The 23,402-nt window shown below is 34.1% G+C and overlaps 1 protein-coding gene across 1 annotated transcript in view; it reads left to right on the top strand.

The window, feature by feature from the left end:
- The window catches only part of LOC119632527 (delta-1-pyrroline-5-carboxylate synthase), a 47,139-nt gene that overhangs the window by 20,998 nt on the left and 2,739 nt on the right, over window positions 1-23,402 (top strand). The window contains exons 7-10 of the mRNA XM_038025464.1: window positions 6,480-6,672; window positions 10,068-10,309; window positions 21,716-21,973; window positions 22,040-22,265. Coding sequence (XP_037881392.1) covers window positions 6,480-6,672; window positions 10,068-10,309; window positions 21,716-21,973; window positions 22,040-22,265 — 919 coding nt within the window. The remainder of the gene's footprint in view (window positions 1-6,479; window positions 6,673-10,067; window positions 10,310-21,715; window positions 21,974-22,039; window positions 22,266-23,402) is intronic.

The raw sequence follows: 23,402 nt of genomic DNA, 5'->3' as shown, positions 1-23,402 counted from the left end.
CGATGAATTGTAGGATCGCTCAGACTTTGAGAGTTGGTGCGTCTGCCATGAAAACAGCTGAACAGCTTAACGTTTCACAAGCGACGGCGCACACACACAAAAAATTGTAAAACATCATCGGCGAAGAGGTAAATGTAGTAAATGAAACATAAAAAAAATTAAGAGAGACCGACGAACCTACTTACGGGTAATAAGCAAACTAGGGCTACTTGATCAACTAACTGTCCGAAATATTTGGAATTATTGTTTCCACATGAGCAACACAGCTTGACTAAAAACCATATCAATCGACTGTGCCTCATTCACATACGATCTTGTATTAAGTGTAAGTCTAACTTGGACAGATAATGAAAAATTGAAGGTCAGTCAACTACTCTCGCTTATGATGTTTTCCCCTTATGCAGTATTATCTTTTCCGTAGTGGCCGAGTGTTCTATATGACTATGACTTTTCCCTTAAATCAACTAACAAAGTATAACTGATTACATTTTTCATGTATATAGGAATACCGTAGGATCGGCATTAGATCCTTTCGTTGTGTCGTTTGTATTATGTGAGTAAAAGCGAGTTTTTTTCCTTTTTAAAAACAGAGGCGCCCTCAGTTCTACTTGTTGTTCTACTATGTTGACGGATATGTTTATCACAGACAAACTGACGGACATGCTTAGGTTTGTTTACAATTTAATGCTGATTAAGCACATATAGGTATATGTGGGTGATCTTTGAAATTTGCTCAAGGATTTTGCAAACGATTGGGCAAAATGAGTTTACAATTCAATCGGTCCTTCGGTGGGGTATACAAAAAGGTGGTAAAAGTGTGTGGTTTTGCAAATTTTAGCTTCAGGGATGGAGATGTTCGCGAGAAAGGAAAGGGAAGCTTCTAAGGGGTTTTTCTAGAATTTACAGACGTAATAGTAAAATTAATATATCTCCGTATCTTTTATAGAGAAATGAGAAAAGTAAATGTAAACTGCGGTGGCCTAAACTGTTTTCCCTTTAGTGGATTGCATTCTGTTTACTTGACATCAAGCAAAAATAATTTAATCTTCAAATTCTAATTAAAAACAATATTTCATTCAAAGTTAACGACATTTTTACTTTATTTCTTTACTATACATTTCGTCCATTTTATTATTCCTAGCAACGCTAACGTAGAAACGTTTCAGGTAAAATAACTAGAAATGCAAATAAAAATATAATTAAATATATGCATATAAATGTATGTATGTGTGGGTGTGTGCATATACGTCTTTCTATTCATTATAGAGTTTTATCAACAACAATATTCAGCAACAACTTGTTTAAGTTAATTAAGAAATGCACTGCACTCTCTGTAGGTTTTATACACAATAACACACACATAAGCATAAACAACAAATGGCAACGGTAGCAAATCAAAATCAAGAAAATTAAATTATGTGCAAACCACCGAATGGAGCAAGTGTGTATAACAATCAGAAATGTTTAACTTTGTCACGCACACGCATTCATGCAAACGCACGCACCCATATACATGCACAGACATGATCAAAAATCTGCTCAAATATTTTATAACGAGTTAAGCGAAGTCGACGGTTGTTACGCTCTTTGCTTTGTTACGACAATTATCATTAAATTTATTTTAAATGAAGAATTAAATATTTTGGTGTCTTTGTGACGACAATTTAACTTAATAAGGAATGCTTCGTCGTCCGTTCTTACCCTACTCCTAATGAATGCGTTGCTGCGCAAATGATGTTCGTTGTAAACGTTTACCAAAAAGGTTTTTATTTATTATCCTAACATTTTGTTAGCATGGTCATACAAATGTATACACAAACACAGGCGCACTCTCATATATAAACACATCCGCACATACATGTGAAAGATTTAAACGAGCATGCATTGAGAGCATATATCCAGGGCTTGTGCTTGTCCGTTTTAGAGTACAAAAAGTACCTTTACAAACCGAGCTGAAATGTGCGGAAATTTCCGCGTTTTTGTCACTTTTTCTAAAAAAAATTCTGCCTAGATATTTGATGCGAAAACTTTTTAAATTAACCGCAGGAAGGTGTTACGCTAATTTTATCCTTTTACTAATGCGTAATTAGTTAACATTTGCAAGTTTTTTGATCAGCATGACATCTCAAACTTGACGCTAGTAGGGCAGTGTAGCTAGGTTGGAAATCTACCAGAAAGTAAGTTTCCTTGCTAAATGTCAACTCGTGAAATTTGCTCGAGCCTGTCGATAGGAGTAAGACCTTATTTCGTTTCCTGCGAAATCTTACACACAGATCCCGAAATGGTTTTGTAAAAGTCATTATTCCGCAGAATTTGTATATGATAGATTTTCATCGATTGTCGGTATGCTTATAATCGAACGGAGGCGATTTTATTTGCAGTAATTTTCGATAGAACTTGAAAACGTTTGTACTGACTTTGAGACTAATTTAAATCTACTGTGTCTATCAGGATACCTACTTGCACTTGGATCCCTAAAATATATGCTTTGCATTTGTCGTGTAATCTTCTTCTTTTTTTTTTCTTATAATTTGATAGATAGTATTAAGAGCCTAAAGACGGCGTGGAATTTGTACGATGCTAAGGCATTTTTTTTAATTCTTTTGTTCTGTAAATCAAAATTTCATAAGTGAAGATAAAATTTTTATGACTTTTCGAATGTATTTAGGAGAAAAACGATAGATGAACAGGACGGCCGGACGAACAAAAAGTGTTAAATTAACTCATATTTCATACGGTATCCAAGTTTCAATGACAAATTGCAGGCTAATATACATATAGCATTTGCTGAGGCGAAGACGAATTTAATATAACCCTCTGAGCTCTGAGTTAAGGATTTAATAAACATTTTCCAAATCATTTGCCTTTCTTTTTACGGTTGCAGCATTACTATATATCATCCATGCACAACGCTATTGTGTATGTCGTAATGTTGGGCGGTAGGGGAAGAATCTATAATGCTTTGTTTGGGATTCAATTAAAAAAATATTTAAGACTAAGGGACTGAGTATTTAAGATTCACCCAAAGGCGTATACGGTTAGTTAGTTAGTTTTATATACAACACCGACGGACGAGGGGTATATTCATTTGATCAAAACATTTGCAACGCCCAGAAGGTTCAGATACCCCACAAACTATGCTATTATTTTATATATCCCACGATGTATCATTTTTGCGAACGGTAGAATGTTTACCAGAGGTACTACCCAGTTGCGCAGATGGACGGAAGCTGGACGAGAATTTGTATACTTTACGGTGTTTTTGACGTTTTATTCTGTGCGTTATAAAAGTTTCGAGAAGAAATGAAATTATGACACTTCAAAACATTGAGTAGGCGCGGCCGATTATTTACCACAGTATAGCCCATAGAATGTACGTTCAAATTACTGTGCAATTTATCTGTCGTAGCGTCTAAGAAATGAATAAAACACCAATTTTTTATCTCTTTTGGAAGACACTGTACTTTTGTACTTACCTTACGTAGTACTGTGAACGTCCCTTTCGACCGATTTGGCTCATTTTCAGTACAAACCTGCATGCAAGAATTTCCAATATTTTTACGAAATTTCGAAATCATTTCTGCGACCAGAAGAATATTTGCAACAACAACAGACATTACACAGACGGACAGACGAACAGGCTTAAATTGATTCGAAATTTGATGCTGATCAAATAAATATACCCCTTATACGCCGGCGTTGGTTACAAAAATTCTATCAATTTTAAACGACTCATAAAAAGCCCCTAACGGAAGCGAACCAACTTCTTTTGGCCTGAAATTTTTTTCTTCAAAGAAACTAAAAACGGTCAATAGCGTGGAGATCTTGCAAAAATAGATGACGTTTTAAATCTCTCACGCAATAGAGTAATTTGCGAACCGTGAATTGTATAGAAGGTTAGTGTCACTGTCTGCAAAATAAATACTATTCAAAGTCGTAGCATCAATTCGAGGCTGAAAGAAGTCTAGCTCAGACGGTACATAACACTGCCCCTCGATGCAAAGGTTGTTGCGGGAGTTTCAGATGGGGCTTGTTATGTTCATTCTTATACTCAGACAGATGCAAGTAGGCCTCATCATCCAGAATAAATCTTTTCAAAGAAGTCATGTAGCAGAGAATCCTCTAGTTTGCATTCGTCCTACGCCATCGAAGTGATAGTTGTATGTTGAAATTTAAAAAATTTTATATTATAATCTTTGTGTTTTAGTGTCTTCTTCGTAAATACAAGCGAAATGTGAATTGTAACTGAACTGTATCCGTCATTACAGGCTTCTTTGTAAACAGCTTTAAAGGCTAAGTGCAATAACGAAAGCTTCTCGAAGACTTTTTCTGTCTTTTTTTTTTTTTTTTGTGTTCATAGATTAATCGAACATGAAAAACTAAAAAAACCAAATGTCTCAATGTCTCAACTTCAGTAAGGACACTATGGCATTTGATTAGATAGTCAAAGAAAAGCTGCAATGAACGGGACGAGCTAAATTGGCAACCATTGTGTGTATGAACTATTAGTCAGTTTCTCACTTCCGCACATGATAACTAACTATGTATAGCAAAAATGTATATACGAATACATAGACGCACACACGCATGCACACACATATGAACATATATTCTTTCAAGTTAGTTTTTCTTTATAATAGAAATACAATATCGTTCCCATTGTTCATGCATATATGATGGTATGGTGGTAGAGCAGCAGTCAAAACGCAGAGAGTCACTAATATTAAATGTAATAATAAAACTTGACAGTAACATTTTAATATGATCATATATGTATGTGTATATGTGTGCGTGCATGCTGGCATGCATATATGTATACGTATATGCATATATGTTCGCATGAGCAATAAAGGGGAAAAATTTAATGTTTGTGTGTGTTTATGTATTGCGAAAGACATGGTCTCTTGGCTGTGTAAATGTTATTTAAACCGAACTAAAGTCACACAAATCCGTGTGGCATTGTAAATATTATGGCCATTAAAATATTCTTTTGTCTAAAACTTTTTATGAATGCGAGAGTGTATGCGGTTGGACTTTCAAAATATAAACCACCTCCACTTAAGAATAATTGCATCTATAAATGCATGTATGTGTAGCTTTTTTATTATTAAGTACTCCTAGATTTAAAAAAGAATTCATTTAATGAAATGTGATACAAATGCAAATCTAGCATATTCAACTCTATTGGTTAGGTTTCCTTGCATTCTTTCTTTCTTTAAACTTGGCAACCACTGGTGGTATGACTATATGTGTGTGTGTGCGTGTACTTTTTTGTTATGCGAGCTGGCGTTAGAAATCTATGAAAGATATTACTGGCCCCTACCAGCGGCATGTACGATTCGCCACCTATGGCGCCTACATACTAAAATTAACCCGTCCACCCTCATTGCATTCTTCCGACTTTTTTTCGACTTCTTACTAGCACTGTTTCTGTCTTTTGTTCCACCAGTTGTAGACTTTCCACGTCTAGCCACGCTTTGCGCTAGCCTGTAGCGCTACTCTTCTTCCGTCTAGATTTTATGACATGCTATTTCTTTCTAGTATCTTTCGTACATCATTCTGACCCTGTCTGGGGGACCTTTGCACACTTTGAACGGGTTCTCTTCGCTCACATTGCCAGTGCAAAACGTGGTGCCTACTTTGTTGTTCGTGTATGTGTGTCCATATATGCAACAGTGAGAAAGGCTTGAGTTAGATCCATCTTCATATTTTTGTATATTCATACATATATGGATTCATAGTCAATTTCTGAATCGATTTAAGCATGTTCGCCCTTATGTCCTTTCGTGCAGTGATTTTTTTGTTCAATCTACAAGACGCAATTCGTGGGCGATGAAATTTCATGAAATTTCAGTTTACCGCGATGATTGCTTTCTACCACACAGGTCTCTTTTTTTCCATTTCCACGTTTACAAAATGTTCTCATGACGACTACGCTTCTATATGATAATAAGTGTATGTTCGCATATTTTATGATGACAGAATGTGAAAAGTTGCATTATGTAATACCATGTACTGCTAATCGGATTTACCTAAGTATAATGTTCCACAATTAAAATTTATTTTTGTTATACCTCACAAATCATTGCTCAAGCCCGTTGACATTTTTGATATTTAAAAAATACCGCAGCAGCTTAAATTCCATGTCAGAAAGCTCTTAAAGATTTCTCCTAAAGCAATTCAGCAGCCTTCGAGTCTTATTGTATGAACCTCGAGCTTCTTATCTGAATTACAGCTAGAAATACATAGATATACATACACAGATATGTGCGTAAATGTCTCTTTTCCCGAAGCATTGAGACAGAGGCGACTTATCTCAATGTCAATCTCTTCATATAAAATTAATTGAAAATTTTTCATATTCAAATTTACGTATGTATGTGCAAGTAAATGTACGAGTGCGGACAATAATCAACTTAGTGAATAAAATCGCGGGAAAATATTTAATAATTTGATTGCAAACATTATTATCGTTATAGGTGGGCACCGGTGGTATGGATTCGAAAGTTAAGGCTGCTACTTGGGCCTTAGATCGTGGCGTCAGCGTAGTGATATGTAATGGTATGCAAGAAAAAGCCATTAAAACTATAATCGGTGGTAGGAAAGTGGGTACGTTCTTCACCGAATCAACAGACGGCTTCACCACCCCAGTCGAGGAACTTGCTGAGAGCGGTGAGTAAAAAATGAGATGTACGTAGAGGCAAAAAACTTTACAATTGCTGTTACTTTGCATTGCCTGCAAGAGGGCAGAATACATTTTCCAAAATACTTGGTTTTCATCGAAATTATCGACGATCTTGGTGATGCTTAATATTCAATAGGATAGATATTCCGGCGAAAGTTTCATGCAATGTTCTTTTATAGAGATGTCTTGGACTATACGATTCTTAGTAAAGATTGAAGAGTTTCTTCATCACCCATTCATTGGCTCTTGCAGGTCAAAAGAATTTTTTCTCACATTCACTGATTTTTAAGCTTAGATGGAAATTATCCGTGGTCATGGGAGGAATGGTTATTTCAACATATTCAATATATTTGAAATATGAATCCATACAATCAACTCATTTGCATCCCTTGGTCTTTCTTGCGAATCATATAAAACTTTCATCGCTGCGTGACTTTACTTATTCTACACAACGATTCGTGAAATTTAATTTTCTCTAAGATTGCATAGGACTTAGTAGCGATCGCTTTTTTCCCCCCAATTATGAAAAGATGAAGCTTTTTCATTTAATAATAATGTACTTAATTAGTAATCACAAGTTAAATTTGACAATCTACCCATAGACGACATCCGCTACCGTCCGTACCGGATTCATGAGTATCAAATTTCGTAATTTCTCTGTTTTGATTTTTTGTGCATACTTGTCGCAAAATTCACTTTAAAGCTGGTTATCGTTTCAGTTATTTATATTACCTTGCAGCATTCTACTAAATTATTTAATATTAATTCATCCGACATTTTTCCTCTATTAATCACATTTTATATAAATTGAAATATTTTTTTTTTTTTTTTTTGATATGTATATGACACACTCGCCTATATAGATACATATATATATTTATGTACTAAACTGCATATATACATCGGATGCAGTTATAAAAACTTTAACACTTTTTATGTTTCTCCACATTAAATGCATATGTATGTGTTTACTCATGTGCATGCCCTAAATAGAAATGCATTCGTATAGACCTTACTTGCTCGTATGCATATGTTTACTTAATGTAATGCGGTAGAAAAATCCATTGTACGTGTGACGTGTGCACATAGTATATTGAATATAAACTTCAAAATCACATTCCTTGAATATTTACGTAAATGTTTGTGCTCACAATGTTATAATGGCTAGGAAAAAACACAAAAAAAAAAGAAAAAAGAAAACAAGAAAAACATTAAAACACTGCAACATATGGTACAACACATACATACATAGACATACATACATGTACATGCCATTTATGATTCAAAATCTTGTTCCCTTTTGTTTTTCTTTCTCTTTTTCCTCTCTTTTTTTTTCGCTTTGCTTTTGATTTTATGCAAATCACAATGACGTTTGATGTGAGCAATATTTCGGAAGCTTTCGTTCAAATTGCAAAAACGGTTAACCCTAAGATCTTACAGGTGCAAATTACTATTCATTAAAAGGTACCATTAAAAATATAAAATAGACATCCATCGATTTGGACCTTCCTAGTGGATTCAATAACTACTGCTATAAAGGGCCAGCTATGGAAAATTTATGCATAAATTTATATCGAAAATTGAGAGTAAAACGTTGAATAACTATCTGCCGTCCTTTCAGAAGCTTCCACATTCCTCTGCCCCAGATGTCTTAGGCCAAGAAGGAAGAAAAAAAAAAAAAAAACCACAACAAAGTACCGTATGGCGTAGCGTTAGTGTTAGCATTAAGGCAAAATGAATTTTGTTCGGAAATTTTTGCCGCTTTCGAATAACTAAAAGCTAATCATGAATAGTGCGCTCAGTCGTTTCAATTCTTTTATTGGAAGCATAATCTTCGAGCGTAAATTGAGCTACGTTGACGGAAGTTTTGCAACTGCTTTCGTCCAACACTTTCATTGACAATATATTCTTCGAGTACGGTACACATTTATGTGTACTAACTATCTACACCGCGTAGCAGTTTGGTGATCAAAATTGACACAATTCTTGTCGTGACTTAAGGTCCTGTCTGGGTTATGAAGTTCTCCTGATAACCTCTATTATAATGTATCGTTTGTTGTTTTAAACAAAAGCATTATAAAATATATAGGAAAACTCTTAAGTTTAAGTATATGCGTAGACAGCAACAAAGGCATGTAAAGCGTTCAAGTAAGTCAGTATTCTTTTAATTTAGATTTGCTCTGTTTGGTCATCAGGCTTTCTGGTGTGAATGATTAAACATAATTTAATTGTGGTAATGCGTTCCATCAATTTTAATAAACGCTCGTTAATACTTTAAACGGTAACGATTCGTTCGCTAAAGGAAAACGTTAGCCATCGCAGAGTTATTATTGATATGTTTACCTCAACATATGCGTTCGTTAGAATGTAATTGTAAAAGTTTTTTACATCCGATCTGTAACGTAAGCTGTTAATGTACGACCACGGTTGGCTTTAGCGAAATATTTACTCAATGAAAAGAAAATTCGAATCAAATAGTAAATGAAATGCTTTGGAAAGATTTCAATGAATTCATTTTAAACTACGTTTAAAAGTGCCTGCGCGTAAAGGTGTATGCGTGAGACTGCACTGAATGAAATACCGTAGCACTAATTCCGGATTTAATTAAACTTCAAATTGATGTTAAAATCGTCGTACGAAAGAGTTCTTTAACAATATTCCAGACGGCATATTAAATTGATTCAAGCGTTCACAACGCAACCAAATATTCCTCGAAGATGCCACAAAATAATTATGTTCTCAATGGTCGGTCGCCGTGAATGTAAAGTAAAAAACGGATAAGAAATTTTTCTCGTATCCCTTGGACCGTTCGCATATCTGATGGTGTTACCGTGAAAATCCCTCTCCAAGAAAAAAGGCTCGAAGACAGAATGTTCTCGCAACTAGGCAAGGTTTATATGCGTATAAAAGTCGTTTAATCTTGAAAATTGTCTATGAGGTAGCTTCAGCATTAATAAAAAAAAAAGGTATAAGTTCGAATTTACAATATAAACGATATGTCTTTCTATGGAATGAATGAATGGATTATTATGCTATCTAGCAATCGGCGAACGCAGGGCGGTGCGTGATGGTATGGGTATTAAAAAATTCGGCCTAAGCTTTACATAAAGGATTTTTCGTTCTTTTTTTTTTTTTTGCGAAACGTTTGATGGCAGTGAAAAAGTTTAAGCGCAACGCTTGTCAAGAATTAACTAATATCCGAATTGCATGAATGTTTTGTCCGATGTGAAGAGCGGAAGAAGTAAAGTTTTCTTTTCTTTGCCTTTCTTTTTTAATTTTTCGGTTAAACTATTGCTTTTATTTTTTATTTATTTTTTTCTTGACAAATACGTGAACGACGCGTTCAAACTTTTCTCATGTTTATTTTTTGTGTATTTTGCAGCGAGGGAAGGCAGCCGTCAATTGCAAACGTTAACTCCAGAGCAAAGAGCCAGCGCTGTTCACACATTGGCTGATTTATTGGTAAGCAAAGAACAATTCATTCTGGAGGCCAACGCCAAAGATCTCTCCGATGCCCAACGTAATGGTCTCGCAAAACCTTTGCTCTCACGATTGTCGCTGAGCACAGGCAAATTGAAAAATTTGTCCGTCGGATTAAAACAAATTGCCGATTCTAGTCATAAAGTAAGTATATATGTCTCTGTTTACTCTCTGTACGTTATGTTCATGTAATTATTATTATATTTATTTATTTATTTTCTTGAACCGGGAGATAGAAAACATTACAAAGTTACTACTATACTAAGCTATGCATATCTGAAATCAATTTACTTGTACCTATCCCGTAAAACTAAAACTAAAATTTTGCTAACGACAAGAGTTCTGCTTGGAAAATTTTTCCCATTTCGTGAAATATTTTTCGAGATAAAATCGAACGAGCAGCTGTCTGGACAAATTGAGAATAATTGGTTTAAGGAAATGGTCGACAAATCCTCGATTCTATATAAAGCCAATTAACTAAGGGTTTGCTCCCTCACCCTTAACCGCACTCACGTAAATGTGAGAAAGTGTACATAAAACGACGTGACGTTAATCGCGTTAATTGCTTGATACAGTTATTCGCATAACCGTTTTTCAAAGCAAGGTGTTATAGTGACCGTAACGGAAAAACTATCTATGATATCTCAAAAATTGCGGCCTGTAGGTTGAACGCATACAGGTAGCCGGGGAAACAGACTTAGACTGATTCAAAAAGTGATTCTGAATCGGCTGAAAGTTGAGTCTAGCTCAGATCTTTTCGGGTGTTACATAAATCCGAATCACAAGTGGCGTGTGTCCGATTTTTGTAATTGTCAAAGTTACTATCAATCGATGTCCCGCTTGGCACAGTCAGAGTATGACCAACGTAATCGTTTTGAAAGACTCAACATTGCGTCCGCAGCTTTGCCGATAATGCCACCACACTTCGGTGATCCGTAACGATCGCATAATCAACAGGTTACGTAACGACCGGAAGCCGGACCCACCTTGAGGGGACATGTTGTGTATAAACATACCATTCTAATAGAATGCCAAAGGAAGCCATAGAAAACAAACTAAAAGTAATGAGAGAAAATGGTCCGCAACTGCTTTGCTCGCACACGTAAGAACTAAAAGCGAAAAAAAACACGAATTAGGCAATGTATCCACGGAATGAGAAAAATCCGCTTTGGAAGAACCAGAAATCAGCTAATGCAAATAAAATCAGCAACATACAACAACAAAAAGACATTAGAAAATTTTTAAAAGAAAGATTGACTTTATAAAAACACGAGCAATACAGAATAGAAAACGGATAAGTAATTAACATCAAAGCAGCAATCGTAGGGCAAAGATATATCTGAACACTTTGACACAACAATGTTTATAAAAGCAAAGTAATCTCTCAGACAGCTTAACAAAAGACAACACGGAAAACACGAACGGAGCCGCAAACTTACAAACAAAAGCCCGGGAACATCCAGTGCTATCCCCAAGAACCAAAATGCTATCAACACTTTTAATGTGACAATAGAAAAAGTTTAGATGATTGATTGATAATGCAAAAGGTTGTCGATGTCAAAAAATATCTTAATGATTATTCTGAATAATTGATAAGTTAAGCTGCAAGTGATAGCTGATGTCCTAAAGGTATTAAGAAGCAATGTATTGACTATTTTGCATCAATACCTCGGCTTGGGAAGCTCTATTCCAAGTGGATGTCGCGTCCATTCGTAGTGGAATAAATGCAACCCTGTCACTAGTTGATGGCTGCAAAGTGTAAAATTACTTCAAGTCGAGTCCAAACTTCTGAACAACCCATCGCATTCTCCAACAACACTCGTTTACGCTTCGATTGTACAACTCGCCAAAAGGTGTATTTCCAGTGGATACCACGTCCATTTGTAGGCGAATAAATGCAACCCTGTCGCTGGCTATGAAGTCTAACATTACCTAAAGTCTAGTTCGAATTTCTGAACAACCCATCGTATTCTCCACTATCAATTCTTGTTTAAGTTTCGGTTGTTTCGCCAAAAGTTATGTTATTTTCCCGGTTGTCTGGTGTTGGATTATTTCGATTCGCAAAAATTCCTATCAAACACAATTTCGGCACAATTTTCCATATATTTATTTGACATAATTTTATACAGCGAGTTTGATCGGCACGGATGTGATTAACTGAACTAAAGGAAAAGAATTCCGTTATATACGATTCATGTCGATTGATTTGAAAGGAATCTATTCTTAAAAAAAATTATTATTGACTTTTTATTGTATTGTTTGACTGCTTGTGAATAAAAGAGATGCTTACTCATATATAATATAAAAAGTAAGCAAACAGTAATCCACTGCATATGAAAATTGCGTACATTAATGAACTATATATGAAAATTACGTACATTAATGAACGTTAATCTGTAAGCCATTAGCGTAATTGAAAAGAATATCTCGCGCTTGTAGACGGTCTCTTGATGATTGTAAATATATTTGTTGTTCGATTTCACTCAACTAAAGTGATAAGACTTTGAGATTTTTACCGTAAATTTTAATGAATGGACGCATAGACGAACACATTTAAATATGCTGATGAATATAAAAGTTTCACATAATACCTATGGATAGTGAATACTAGTATTTGAGTCGAATGCAAAAAATTCCTGATTTTTTTATTGTTTACATATTCAATAATTGTTGTAAGGATTTGTTATTGTGCCGATGCTTATGCATCAAATATATGAATTGCTTTATGTTATATTAAATGAAAGCTGAAATTTATTCCGACATTTCAAGTATATACGAAGCTCTTAGACGCAAAACTTAATTATGTTTTAAACGTGCAGGAATAAATTGTATTTTTAATAAATTTTCTTTCTTCTTAAGTGATATGTATGTATATCATGTTCATTAGAACATTTCTCGTTTACCAGAAATGAAGGAATTTATTAATATATGAATTTTTAAATATGATAGCAGAAATTTTTCAAGTCTATGCGGAATAACGTGGAAGCAAGTTAGACCTCACAAAATTATTCCATATTTACATCGACCTTCCTTTCGTTGCCTTTTCACACGCACACCTTTCTTTACATCTAAAACAACAAACACGAAATTTTTTTCAAAATACTTTGCAAACTCTAATGAGCCATGAGAGGTTTTTTGAACAAGGTGATCTTAAAAAATATGCCGTTAATTAGAAATTCTTTGTTTTTTTGCTTTTTGTTTAAATCAATTCGCTGATGCTCACTAGAGAAACTAATTTTTTAAAGTTCGCGTTGAAATTTGAAGGCAATCGGACTGAAAATTCAAGGTGCGAGCTTAAAAGAGAGAAATGCAATTGGCTTAATGGAGTTGAATTGAACAACTCTATGGACGTTGCAGCCTTGTGCTTCTAATTTTTTCTTTGATCATCAATCGCTTTTTTGTTATTATCAGATATGCATTTAGTGCACTTAAAATGCGCGTTCGAAAAAGTCCATTTCTTGCACTGTTCAAAATACCTCCCCTCGCACCCCGCTCCGCTATTCCAAAAGAAGTGTTTTTATATCATGTTTACAGAGCTTAGGTCATAGTTAAGATAATAAAATACAAAAAAATATAAAGAAGGAATGCTATAAAATGGTATTGTCCCTTATGCGTGATACTCTCTATGTCATATGTGGAAATGAGAAACTTGGGCGTCGCGCAGCCGCAACAAATACGGACAGACTGTAACCGGGCATCGCAATTTATATATAAAATTTAGTTACGGAGAGTTTGATATGTATTATGTTTCTCGCTCAAGTTACATAGTGATGTATTAGTGACGTCAATTAAGCGACAAATGTAGGCAGCACAGATTAATCAATCAACCGTTCGCAGCCATTGGAGATTTGTTGTTCTCAAGATTGACTCCATATTCGCTACGGATCTATGCATCGATGCATTATTTGCAATTCGAAGGATGCAAACGGCTTATATCTTATGATAAATTTAATTGCTCCATTGTATTTATACAATATTTATGAATTTATGCATAAATCAACGCAAACACAAAAGAATTTTAATTTTCGGCAACTTTTTCTTTTCTCTTTTCTTCAAATTCCTTACTTGAGTTAAGGTATAGCTTTCGTATGTTTTAAAAGTCTCTGAACGTAAGAGACACACATGTTTGTGGCACATGCACATTAATTAAACCTGTGTACTAAGCTAAGATGGGACTTTGTTTTTTTTTTTTAAATGTTGTATTTTTTTTTTCGTCGGTAAAATTTTTTTGAATCTTGAAATTATTTCCGCATGACAACGTCATCACCTTGTTCCGGATAGTAGCGAACAAAGTTTTCCCTTTTGTGAATATTCGTATATATATATTTTTCTTTGTATATATGCGTGCGAGTTATGTTCATTTATAAGAAAAAAAAAAAACAAAAAAAAAAAACAAAAAATTTATATATTCAAGCAAATTGCATTTCAGCGAATAAAAATGGGAAAAAAATTTAACTCAAAATATAATATGAAATATCGCAAAAAGGTAAACTTTGGAGCTCACACTAAAATACACATCCACATGCACGGTTTTACTTTTAATACACATATTTATTTTAAAATATATAAATAAATATATATATATTTATATGTACATATTCCCGTGCATGTGAATGTTCGATTTAGTAAGAGCGTCAAAGTTTTCTCGCAATAAAAAGAAGAAAGAAAAAAAAAAAAAATGTCATATAAGTTTTATATAATATTAAGTGCAACAGCATGACTGAAAGCTGCAAAAACATTCTTTTAACATATTCACGAAATTGAATGATTTTCATCATAATGATCAGAAATAGCAAAGCTTTTATTTTTAGCAAAATATAGGAGAAAAATCCTTAATTAAAATGTTTAAGCGAAGAAAATCTCAAAACATACAAAGAATATGCAACAGATTGAAGAAGAATTTTATTCGCCATTCTACATATATATATATATATATATATATATATATATATATATATATTTTATTTACTATTGTAAGAGTACCTTTCCAAAGAAGTTGTAAATTATTTTCAACACACATCTATATATGCACACACAATTACCCATAAGAAAGTTATATGCACCTTAAGATAAATTTTTAATACCCATTAGGCAATTATAAACTCGCATTTAGGTTCGTTGAGCGAAGAATCTGCGAGAGAAATTGTTGCTTTCACAACGAACAACTAACATACGGACAAACGTGTAGATGTGTTGGATGATAAATCGATTAAGAAATTCTATGTTGATCCAGCGTGCCATATACTTTATGAAGTCTCCGCTTAGTATTTTGGAATGAAAGGACCAACTTTATGTACCCACGATGGGTGTGAAAAAGAAGCGAAAAGCAAGAAAAATGTAGACATAGCTGATAACAAAAGATCCAAGAAAAAACTTCGTGGCGATTTTCCAACATAATTCAAACTGATTTGTCTGATAAAGTCACATTTCACGATATTTTCATCCAATCGCAATACACGCAAAGAAGGACCTTAACTGGCTTTGCCAGGATGTGTGTAGATCCATTCATTTCGAACGAGGATCATTTTCATATACTATTGTCCTAAGTAATTCACTATTTGCTGTCCGTTATCGGTCTATCGACTTTCGCTTCATTACCTACTTCCAGATGGAAATATTGTTTGTTCGATTTTTTACCGTTAATTCATGTAATAGCCATCTATCAAACTTTTTTTTTATATCTAGTCTTATATAAATGATTCAAAACTGACTTTCAGTTCGTGCTTAGTTTCGCAGTTAAGATCTTGCGGAAACTAGCGAAACATTTACGCCCTTTTCTGGTATTAAAAGAGCATCTTCACAGTAAACGCTCTGATATCTCTGACAACCTTGCAAACTGTATATTAACATCTTCGTCAAAGTGTTATCGTCGAATAAGTGAATTTTTCAAAATTTTCAAAACTGAATGACTTTCGACATCACACGGCTTTTCGTATTTATTTATGGACCGTTAATTCTCGCATGTCCTATAATATTGATTGAGTTTAGAAAAATCACCGAAAATTTTGAGACGTTGCGACTGCTACAACGAAAGGGGAAAGTAATAAAAAAATAATAATTGTATACATTCAAGTGCATTCAATAACAAATGTATTTTTAAAAAACAATATTCAACATCGAATGCATTCGAACGAGGCATCTTTAAATTGACGAGCTCTGAGACAAACTGCTTTTACTTTGCATTTAAAAAAAAATCATTTACTCTACAATTTTATTCATTCTGCAACACTAAGTAGGTTGCCTTTTAAATATATTTATTTATTTATGATTGGCGAGCGTTTAAATGAAAAAAAGGTTAAATTCCCTATCAAAAAATAACTCTTTTTATATCATTAACAGAAATGCTTCGTTTATTTTTTCGAAAATATTGCACAAATGACTCGTTGAAATGTTGTTGTAAAGGTATTGTAAACAATTCAGATCAAAAAAATGGGAAATTGTAAATGTGTTTAAAGTTATTCTGAATGTATTAGAGACGAGATGTTGTTTTATTGCACTATATTTTCTTTTATTTTTCTCCATTGGAGAGTTTCCTGCCATTGGAGGACTATAAAACTGCCCTTGCATGTACAGATATTCTTCTTTCTTGTGTTTGCGTGAAATTTTCGTGTTTAAAAGAGTTCTTTTTGCTGCATGTGCCGAAGATAGAAACGCACGTTTTACATTTTACGTGCTGCGAAAACATGGAGAAAGTGGCAAGAACTTATGCAATTCAATAGCCGAAATTCGTAATCACCAAAGAAAAATGTCATTCTACACTTTTAATTTCTTAACAGAGGCACTGAAAGAGTTCGAGTTATCCTCACATGTCCCCCACATATCTACTCATCAATCGTCTCAATGAAGTTAATTTAATGAATTTTTTGTTTAGAAACAATTTTGAATAAACATAAACAACAACAACAAAGGCATCAGTTCGAGTTTAAAATCAAAGTTACACAATGACAGATAGCAAGCTTGACTCTCCACCTATCCGGCAGCGATTGCTTCGGCACAGGGAGCCTCTTCGAGTCGCAATAGATATTTCAATAACTTACGTCTTGTCGAGAGCAAAGAGTAATAAGTGGACAGAGTTGGGTCACTCATTCCAAGCCATTCGATTCAAATTTGAACTAATGTAGTGTTCTTTCCGAAGAGTATCCCATATTTTTAAGCCTACGAGTATGTTGATCAAATATACACTGGACATATATTTGACATTTGAACTTGTCAAGACCAAGTAAACGACACCTATGAGTTTTCTGCATTTCTCTGAAATGTCACAGTATACTTTTGGAAACTGTTATGCAATGAAATTAAATTTATTATAGCATATAATAAAATCATTTATTGTCAATAAGAAAATTGAGCAAAATTATTATAGAAATTTTTTTTAGTCGTATAATGTCCTTGTTAAAGGGAGATGACGTACGGAACTCGAAACGAGAATAGAGATTTCATAAGTGTTTTGATATATCTCATATATATGTATATTTATATATATATATACATATATATATATATATATATGTATATATATATGAATACATGTAATAACAATTCGCAATGTAAGCGCAATATGTTTGTGTAAACGTGTAAACAAGGCAAACGAGATAAACACACAAATATACAAATGGAATAGAAAACATTGACAATGGACCAAATGTTCAATGGCAAAGTCAAACAAATGTCAACTATCTGAACAAAGGAAATATAAAGAAAAGAAAATTTAATTTAAAATTGAGAAATAAGTGCACGCACACTATAGAGCATTTAGTCTCGAGACGTAGGGGACTTTTAAAGAATTTTTTTTTTTTTTTTTTTTTTTAATAGCACAAAGTATCTAAGATTTAATTTTTTGGATTTAAAAAACAATCGCATACGGTAATATTCGGATGTAGGTTAAACCCGTTCAGAAATATCTTGAATTTTATTAACTGTACTCGAGATAGTATTAATGAAATTTTAGGTTTTCGTAATAGTTTTTGAACTTTTTCTGAGGCTTTCTTGATTTGAGTAAGAGGAAGAAACGAAGTGGTTTTTCTACTTCGTATATAACGGCATATTAAAGGACAAAAGAATAGGTAAAGAAATACAGGGATAGATGGCCAAATGAACTGACGGACTGACGAAACGCTCACTTCATCACCTGATGAACAAAAAGCAAATATTTAAACACATATCGCGCACTTGATAATTGCAAAGCTGAGTCGACAGCGAGCGCAAATGCAATCCCTTTGCAGCATGCGTTGTTATGTGCGAGCAAATTGAATTATTTGAAATGTTAAGCGTAGTCGGGTGGACTCGACAATATTGGGGGCCAGCGGTTGCCCACGTCTGACATACACTATACGGCAAACCCGAAGAAAGAAAAAAGAAAAACAATCTCGATATATATATATATATATATATATATATATATATATATACATACATATATATGTGCTCAACATACGTTGCAAGGCGTAAATTATTTTTTTGATGATTTTTAATATTGTGTAAATTCCCACACGTTGAAAGACAATCAGATCAATTCTCAACGCAATTAAGTACGCAGTGCTATCTAATTATAAAGAATACTGAGAGATGTCTGAGTGTTTATTTAAAGTCAAGTGTTATGAACTATCTTTAATGCGTAACTCATATTCTCATAGTGTCTCCACGAGTATAGATTGTTATAATGCATAATATATGTAATTTGTTTGGAGTTACTATGTTCGCTTATATAGGCGATTGTGTTCACATGTAATTCGATTCGAGTCTGCATGCGGATAACGTACCAATAATATATATATTTATATGTATGTAAGTGTGTATATCTCTATTTGCACTATATATTCATATATGGATATGTGAGGACATGAGTTCATATATACCACACATTTCAACAATTCTCTTGTGAGGGCTTCCTACAAAAATTTCTTATTAGTTCATACAATAACAACTTGAAACTTCTCCAATACTTTTCTACATAACTATATGTCATATCAGATACCGATTTTTCAAAAGGGTAGCATTTGTGTGGAAGTCCTGACTTCAGCTTCACGCTATGAAACAAGTTACTCCGTGAAAGTGAACACAACATGCTTTTGGTGGGCTTTAAACAAATTTGGATAGAAATGTGGAAGCTTTGGGTCATGAGGGCGAGAAATAAAAGTGTATGCCGGGCAAGGGGGAACCGTTACTATCGGCGTTAAAGCCGAATATTTTCGGCCTTCCCATCTGGGAAAATTAGTTGGGTGTAGTAAGCTCTGAATTGCTCCAAAAAAAATCAGAAAAGTTAATCACTACTGGCTACTGACTGGAGAGCTGATAGCTAAAACAAAAGCGGCCGCAATATGCGAAAAGGTATTATGTGCTAGTTTTTCTACGTCTAGAAAGCATATTAGGGAACTCAAATCAACACTATCAAACTGGAATCTATGGCAACCTTCAGACATTCGCCAGACATTCATTTATTTGGTAAACTAACGCTTGTCTCAATCGATGCTTTGTCGACTGTCTGGCCGGCGCCAGAGATGTGACCAGATCCAAAAATGTTTACTTGAATAGATAGGCCCAAAAGACCACGTTTCCTATTCGCAATGAATTCACATTCTATTAGGGAGAAAAAAGAAAAATGCTGAACCATGCTTTGCACAAAATAAATATATATGTATGTGGCTTGTTTTTATGCGTAAAGAAAAAAAAAAAAGGACGATAAACAGGTAGGAGTTATTTTTGCACACAGTAGCGTCGCTGTCTGTCGAAGCAAAGTTATTCAATCCCAACTGAGCAACTAACTGAACGTATTTTATTTATTATACATAAAGCAAAGCGGGCAAGACCAAAGCGGTTAGGACAACCATTGCAGTCAGTTTAGCTGGCTCGTATACAAAGACCTTCGGTCAATATTTTATGAATGCATATTATTTTATATTTTTTCTCTCTTATTTTTCTATTTTATTTTTCCGCTTCTTTTGCGTTTGTGCGCGCATGTGTATGTAATTGTTTGTTCATTTTTATTAGGCAATAATATTTTCTTGTATGGCATTTATGGGCAAAGATTGTGCCTCAGTGTTTGCGTCCATAAAAATGCGAATCTTCGCTTAGTACAAACATATTTTTAATAATTCCTTGTAAATCATCGAAAGTATTTTTTCTCCCCCACGATTCCAAACGAACGTAGGGCAAAACAAATACCGTTAAATTAAATAAATCCTAACCAAAAGAAAAAAAAAAAAAAGACGAACTAATAATAATTTATTGTACCATAGTTTGTAGAAAATGCCCCTTAAGCCATACGTATCGATATAAGCACAAGTAAAAACACTATAGTGGGCCACTGACGACCTTACAGTGACTCGTAAATTGACTTTTCAAAGCAAGGCCTTATATGGTAATGAATTGAAAAAACGTTCTGAACCGAACGATTGCTATTGGATCCTTGGACCTAAACTTTATCAAAATATTTCAAAAATGGCGACTTGTAGTATGCGCACAAGGGAAAAAAACGGATAAAGGGTCAGATAAGTTTAAATCGATTCGGTATCGAGAAAATGATACTAAAATCGATCGGTATAATAAGAGCCGGATATAGCTGAAGCACTGCGGGATGTTGCATACAGCCGCGCAAACTTAACATACCCTTGTACCGAAAGCGACTTACTGACGCACACTTGTTTTATAAATAAAGTTTTACGATTAATTGAATTATTGCTAAGAGTCAAAATTGATGCCAGAAACGAAAGAAGGGAACTCTTGTATGTATTCGTAGTTTGGAATCCTTATGTCCACATAAGCGTGTTCTACTTCTAATAGTCTTGTACGTCAATTCTTTCTGTTTGCGCTAAAAAGATGCGAAGCTATTAAGCTATTACGGTAAACCAAAAATATGATTAAGTAAATAGTATACGATATAAATCGATCAAAGACGAGGATAACAATAAGAAAATATTCAGTAAAATTGGGTAAAGAAGAATTGCCTTAAAACAAACAATGCAGCAACTTGTAAATAATTTTCTTATATGATAAGCAATAATGAAATAAAACTTTCAAATAACATATGAAACACATCAAGATGTGACTCGAATCAACCATCAATATATTATGGTATTAGTTAACTTGGGTTAAAAGCCAGGCACGGTGACGACAAATCGACCATCATTTTTAACGAAATCGATGCTGAATGGATCTCGGAAATTTGGATAGGCAGGGATCATATTTTAAATTGCATTTCTTATAAAAGGTCTTGCAAAAAAAAAAAAAGAAAAGACGAACAAAGTAAGCCCCTAATGATAAGCTTTTGCCCGGAATAGTGACTTTTTTTGTTGTGTTAAATTTGAACCACGTTGGTTGATTGTGCGTGTCCTCCACATGAAAGGGCTCTTGTGAAAAGTAAGCCCTTATATGGCAACAAGGTATAATTTGTGGTATCTTGAAGAGAAGAATAACTGGAAAATTGCAATAGTCAGTCGTAGAGAGATACGGATGGGGCATATAGGGAATAATTGGTTTCGGGCGACAATAAAGTTTTAAACTGTCAAGTTGAATTTTCAACTCAAACGTAATATAAATTTTTCATTTTTATAGAATGTTGGTCGCGTTCTGAGACGTACTCGATTGGCGGAAAATTTAGATCTAACTCAAGTCACTGTGCCAATTGGTGTATTGTTAGTGATATTCGAATCTCGACCGGATTCATTACCTCAGGTCGCTTCACTTGCTATAGCATCGGGTAATGGTTTATTACTGAAGGGCGGCAAAGAGGCAGCCAATAGTAATAAAGCGCTAATGGAGCTTGTTAAAGAATCTCTGACAACGGTTGGTGCTGAGAAGGCGGTATCATTGGTAAAACGATTGTTTGCATATATCTTCCTTTACACATATAGGTTATCGGTCTTTTCTTTTATATAGGTTTCAACGCGCGAAGAAATTAGCGATTTGTTGTCGATGGACGATCATATCGATTTAATTATACCACGTGGTTCTTCAGATTTGGTACGTAGCATCCAACAACAATCGTTGCATATACCCGTTTTAGGTCATGCTGAAGGCGTTTGTCATGTTTTCATTGACAAGGATGCTGACATCCAAAAAGCCTTGAAAATTGCACGCGATGCTAAATGTGATTACCCAGCAGGTATGCAAAAAAAAAAAAAAAAAAAAAAACAAAATGTAAACGATATCGTCACGGTAAAGTCAATCAATTGCAAGCATCTAGAAATATATGAATATTTCGTTTAAAATTTGAAATTCATTTATGACAATAACTAAACCTTGTCATCTTTCTATCTGCGCCCTTTGTAAGCGAAATATTCAAAATCATAATAACAAAAAAAATGCAAAACTTTCGCGAGAGCAAACGCTGAGCGTTGTTGCTTACTTTCCGTGTACGCATATACGCAGTATCTGAGAAATGCTCGTTGCTAAAACTGACAAGTTTTATGTTCTTTTTGTTTTTTCATCATTTATTTATTCATTTATTTTTATTTTTCTTCTGTTTCAAAGAGTATTGCGATCGCACTTACTAACCTTTCTTCTATTTTTTGTGGTTTTTTTTTTTTTTTTTTTTGTTACCAAAAAATATTCCACACACAACCAGCAAAGTAGATTCGAGTTGTTAAAGTAACTATGTTCGATTTTGATATGCATGTGTGTATGTAAGTACCACAATTTAGATACTAGTAAAAGTATTGACTAAATGTGAAAATTAGGGCTGAGTACGAGGTATATATGTATGCCTTTTCAAGGATCTCTCTCTGCCTCTCTCTCTCTCTCTCTATCTCTCTCTTTCTTTCTTTCGTTCTCTTTCTTTCTTTCTCTTTCTCCTTAGTTATATTAATGCATAAGTGTATGTACATGTATGTATATTTCGAACGACTAACAATTCGCGCGTAAACTTTATGCATGTGTACGCGTGTATGGAAGTAAGCGTATATGTAAATGCATATGTGCCAGTTACTGAAATTATAAAATGATTCAAACGCAAATACATACTCTCTAGGACGCTATGTATGCGCTATTTTACTATGAAGGAGAATTAACAAGTTTCGGAAAAGTTTCAACTTGAAATTTTTGTTGATAGCCCCATACACTTAATGTATGTTGTATAGTGTTTGCATATACACATCTTTTGCATATGTATATGTAGTGATAATATAGATGTATAATGGAATAAGTATGAATGCAGATAGACAAGCAATTTGCCATTCATTAGAGCTCCTGTAAATAAATGAATAATAGATTTCTCTCACACATATATATGCACTTGCTTGCG

The sequence above is a fragment of the Glossina fuscipes genome, unplaced genomic scaffold, assembly GCF_014805625.2.
Source record: "Glossina fuscipes isolate IAEA_lab_2018 unplaced genomic scaffold, Yale_Gfus_2 1, whole genome shotgun sequence".
NCBI lineage: Eukaryota > Metazoa > Arthropoda > Insecta > Diptera > Glossinidae > Glossina > Glossina fuscipes.
Note: the sequence above shows the minus strand (reverse complement) of the source record. Positions and strands in the feature narration are given on the sequence as shown.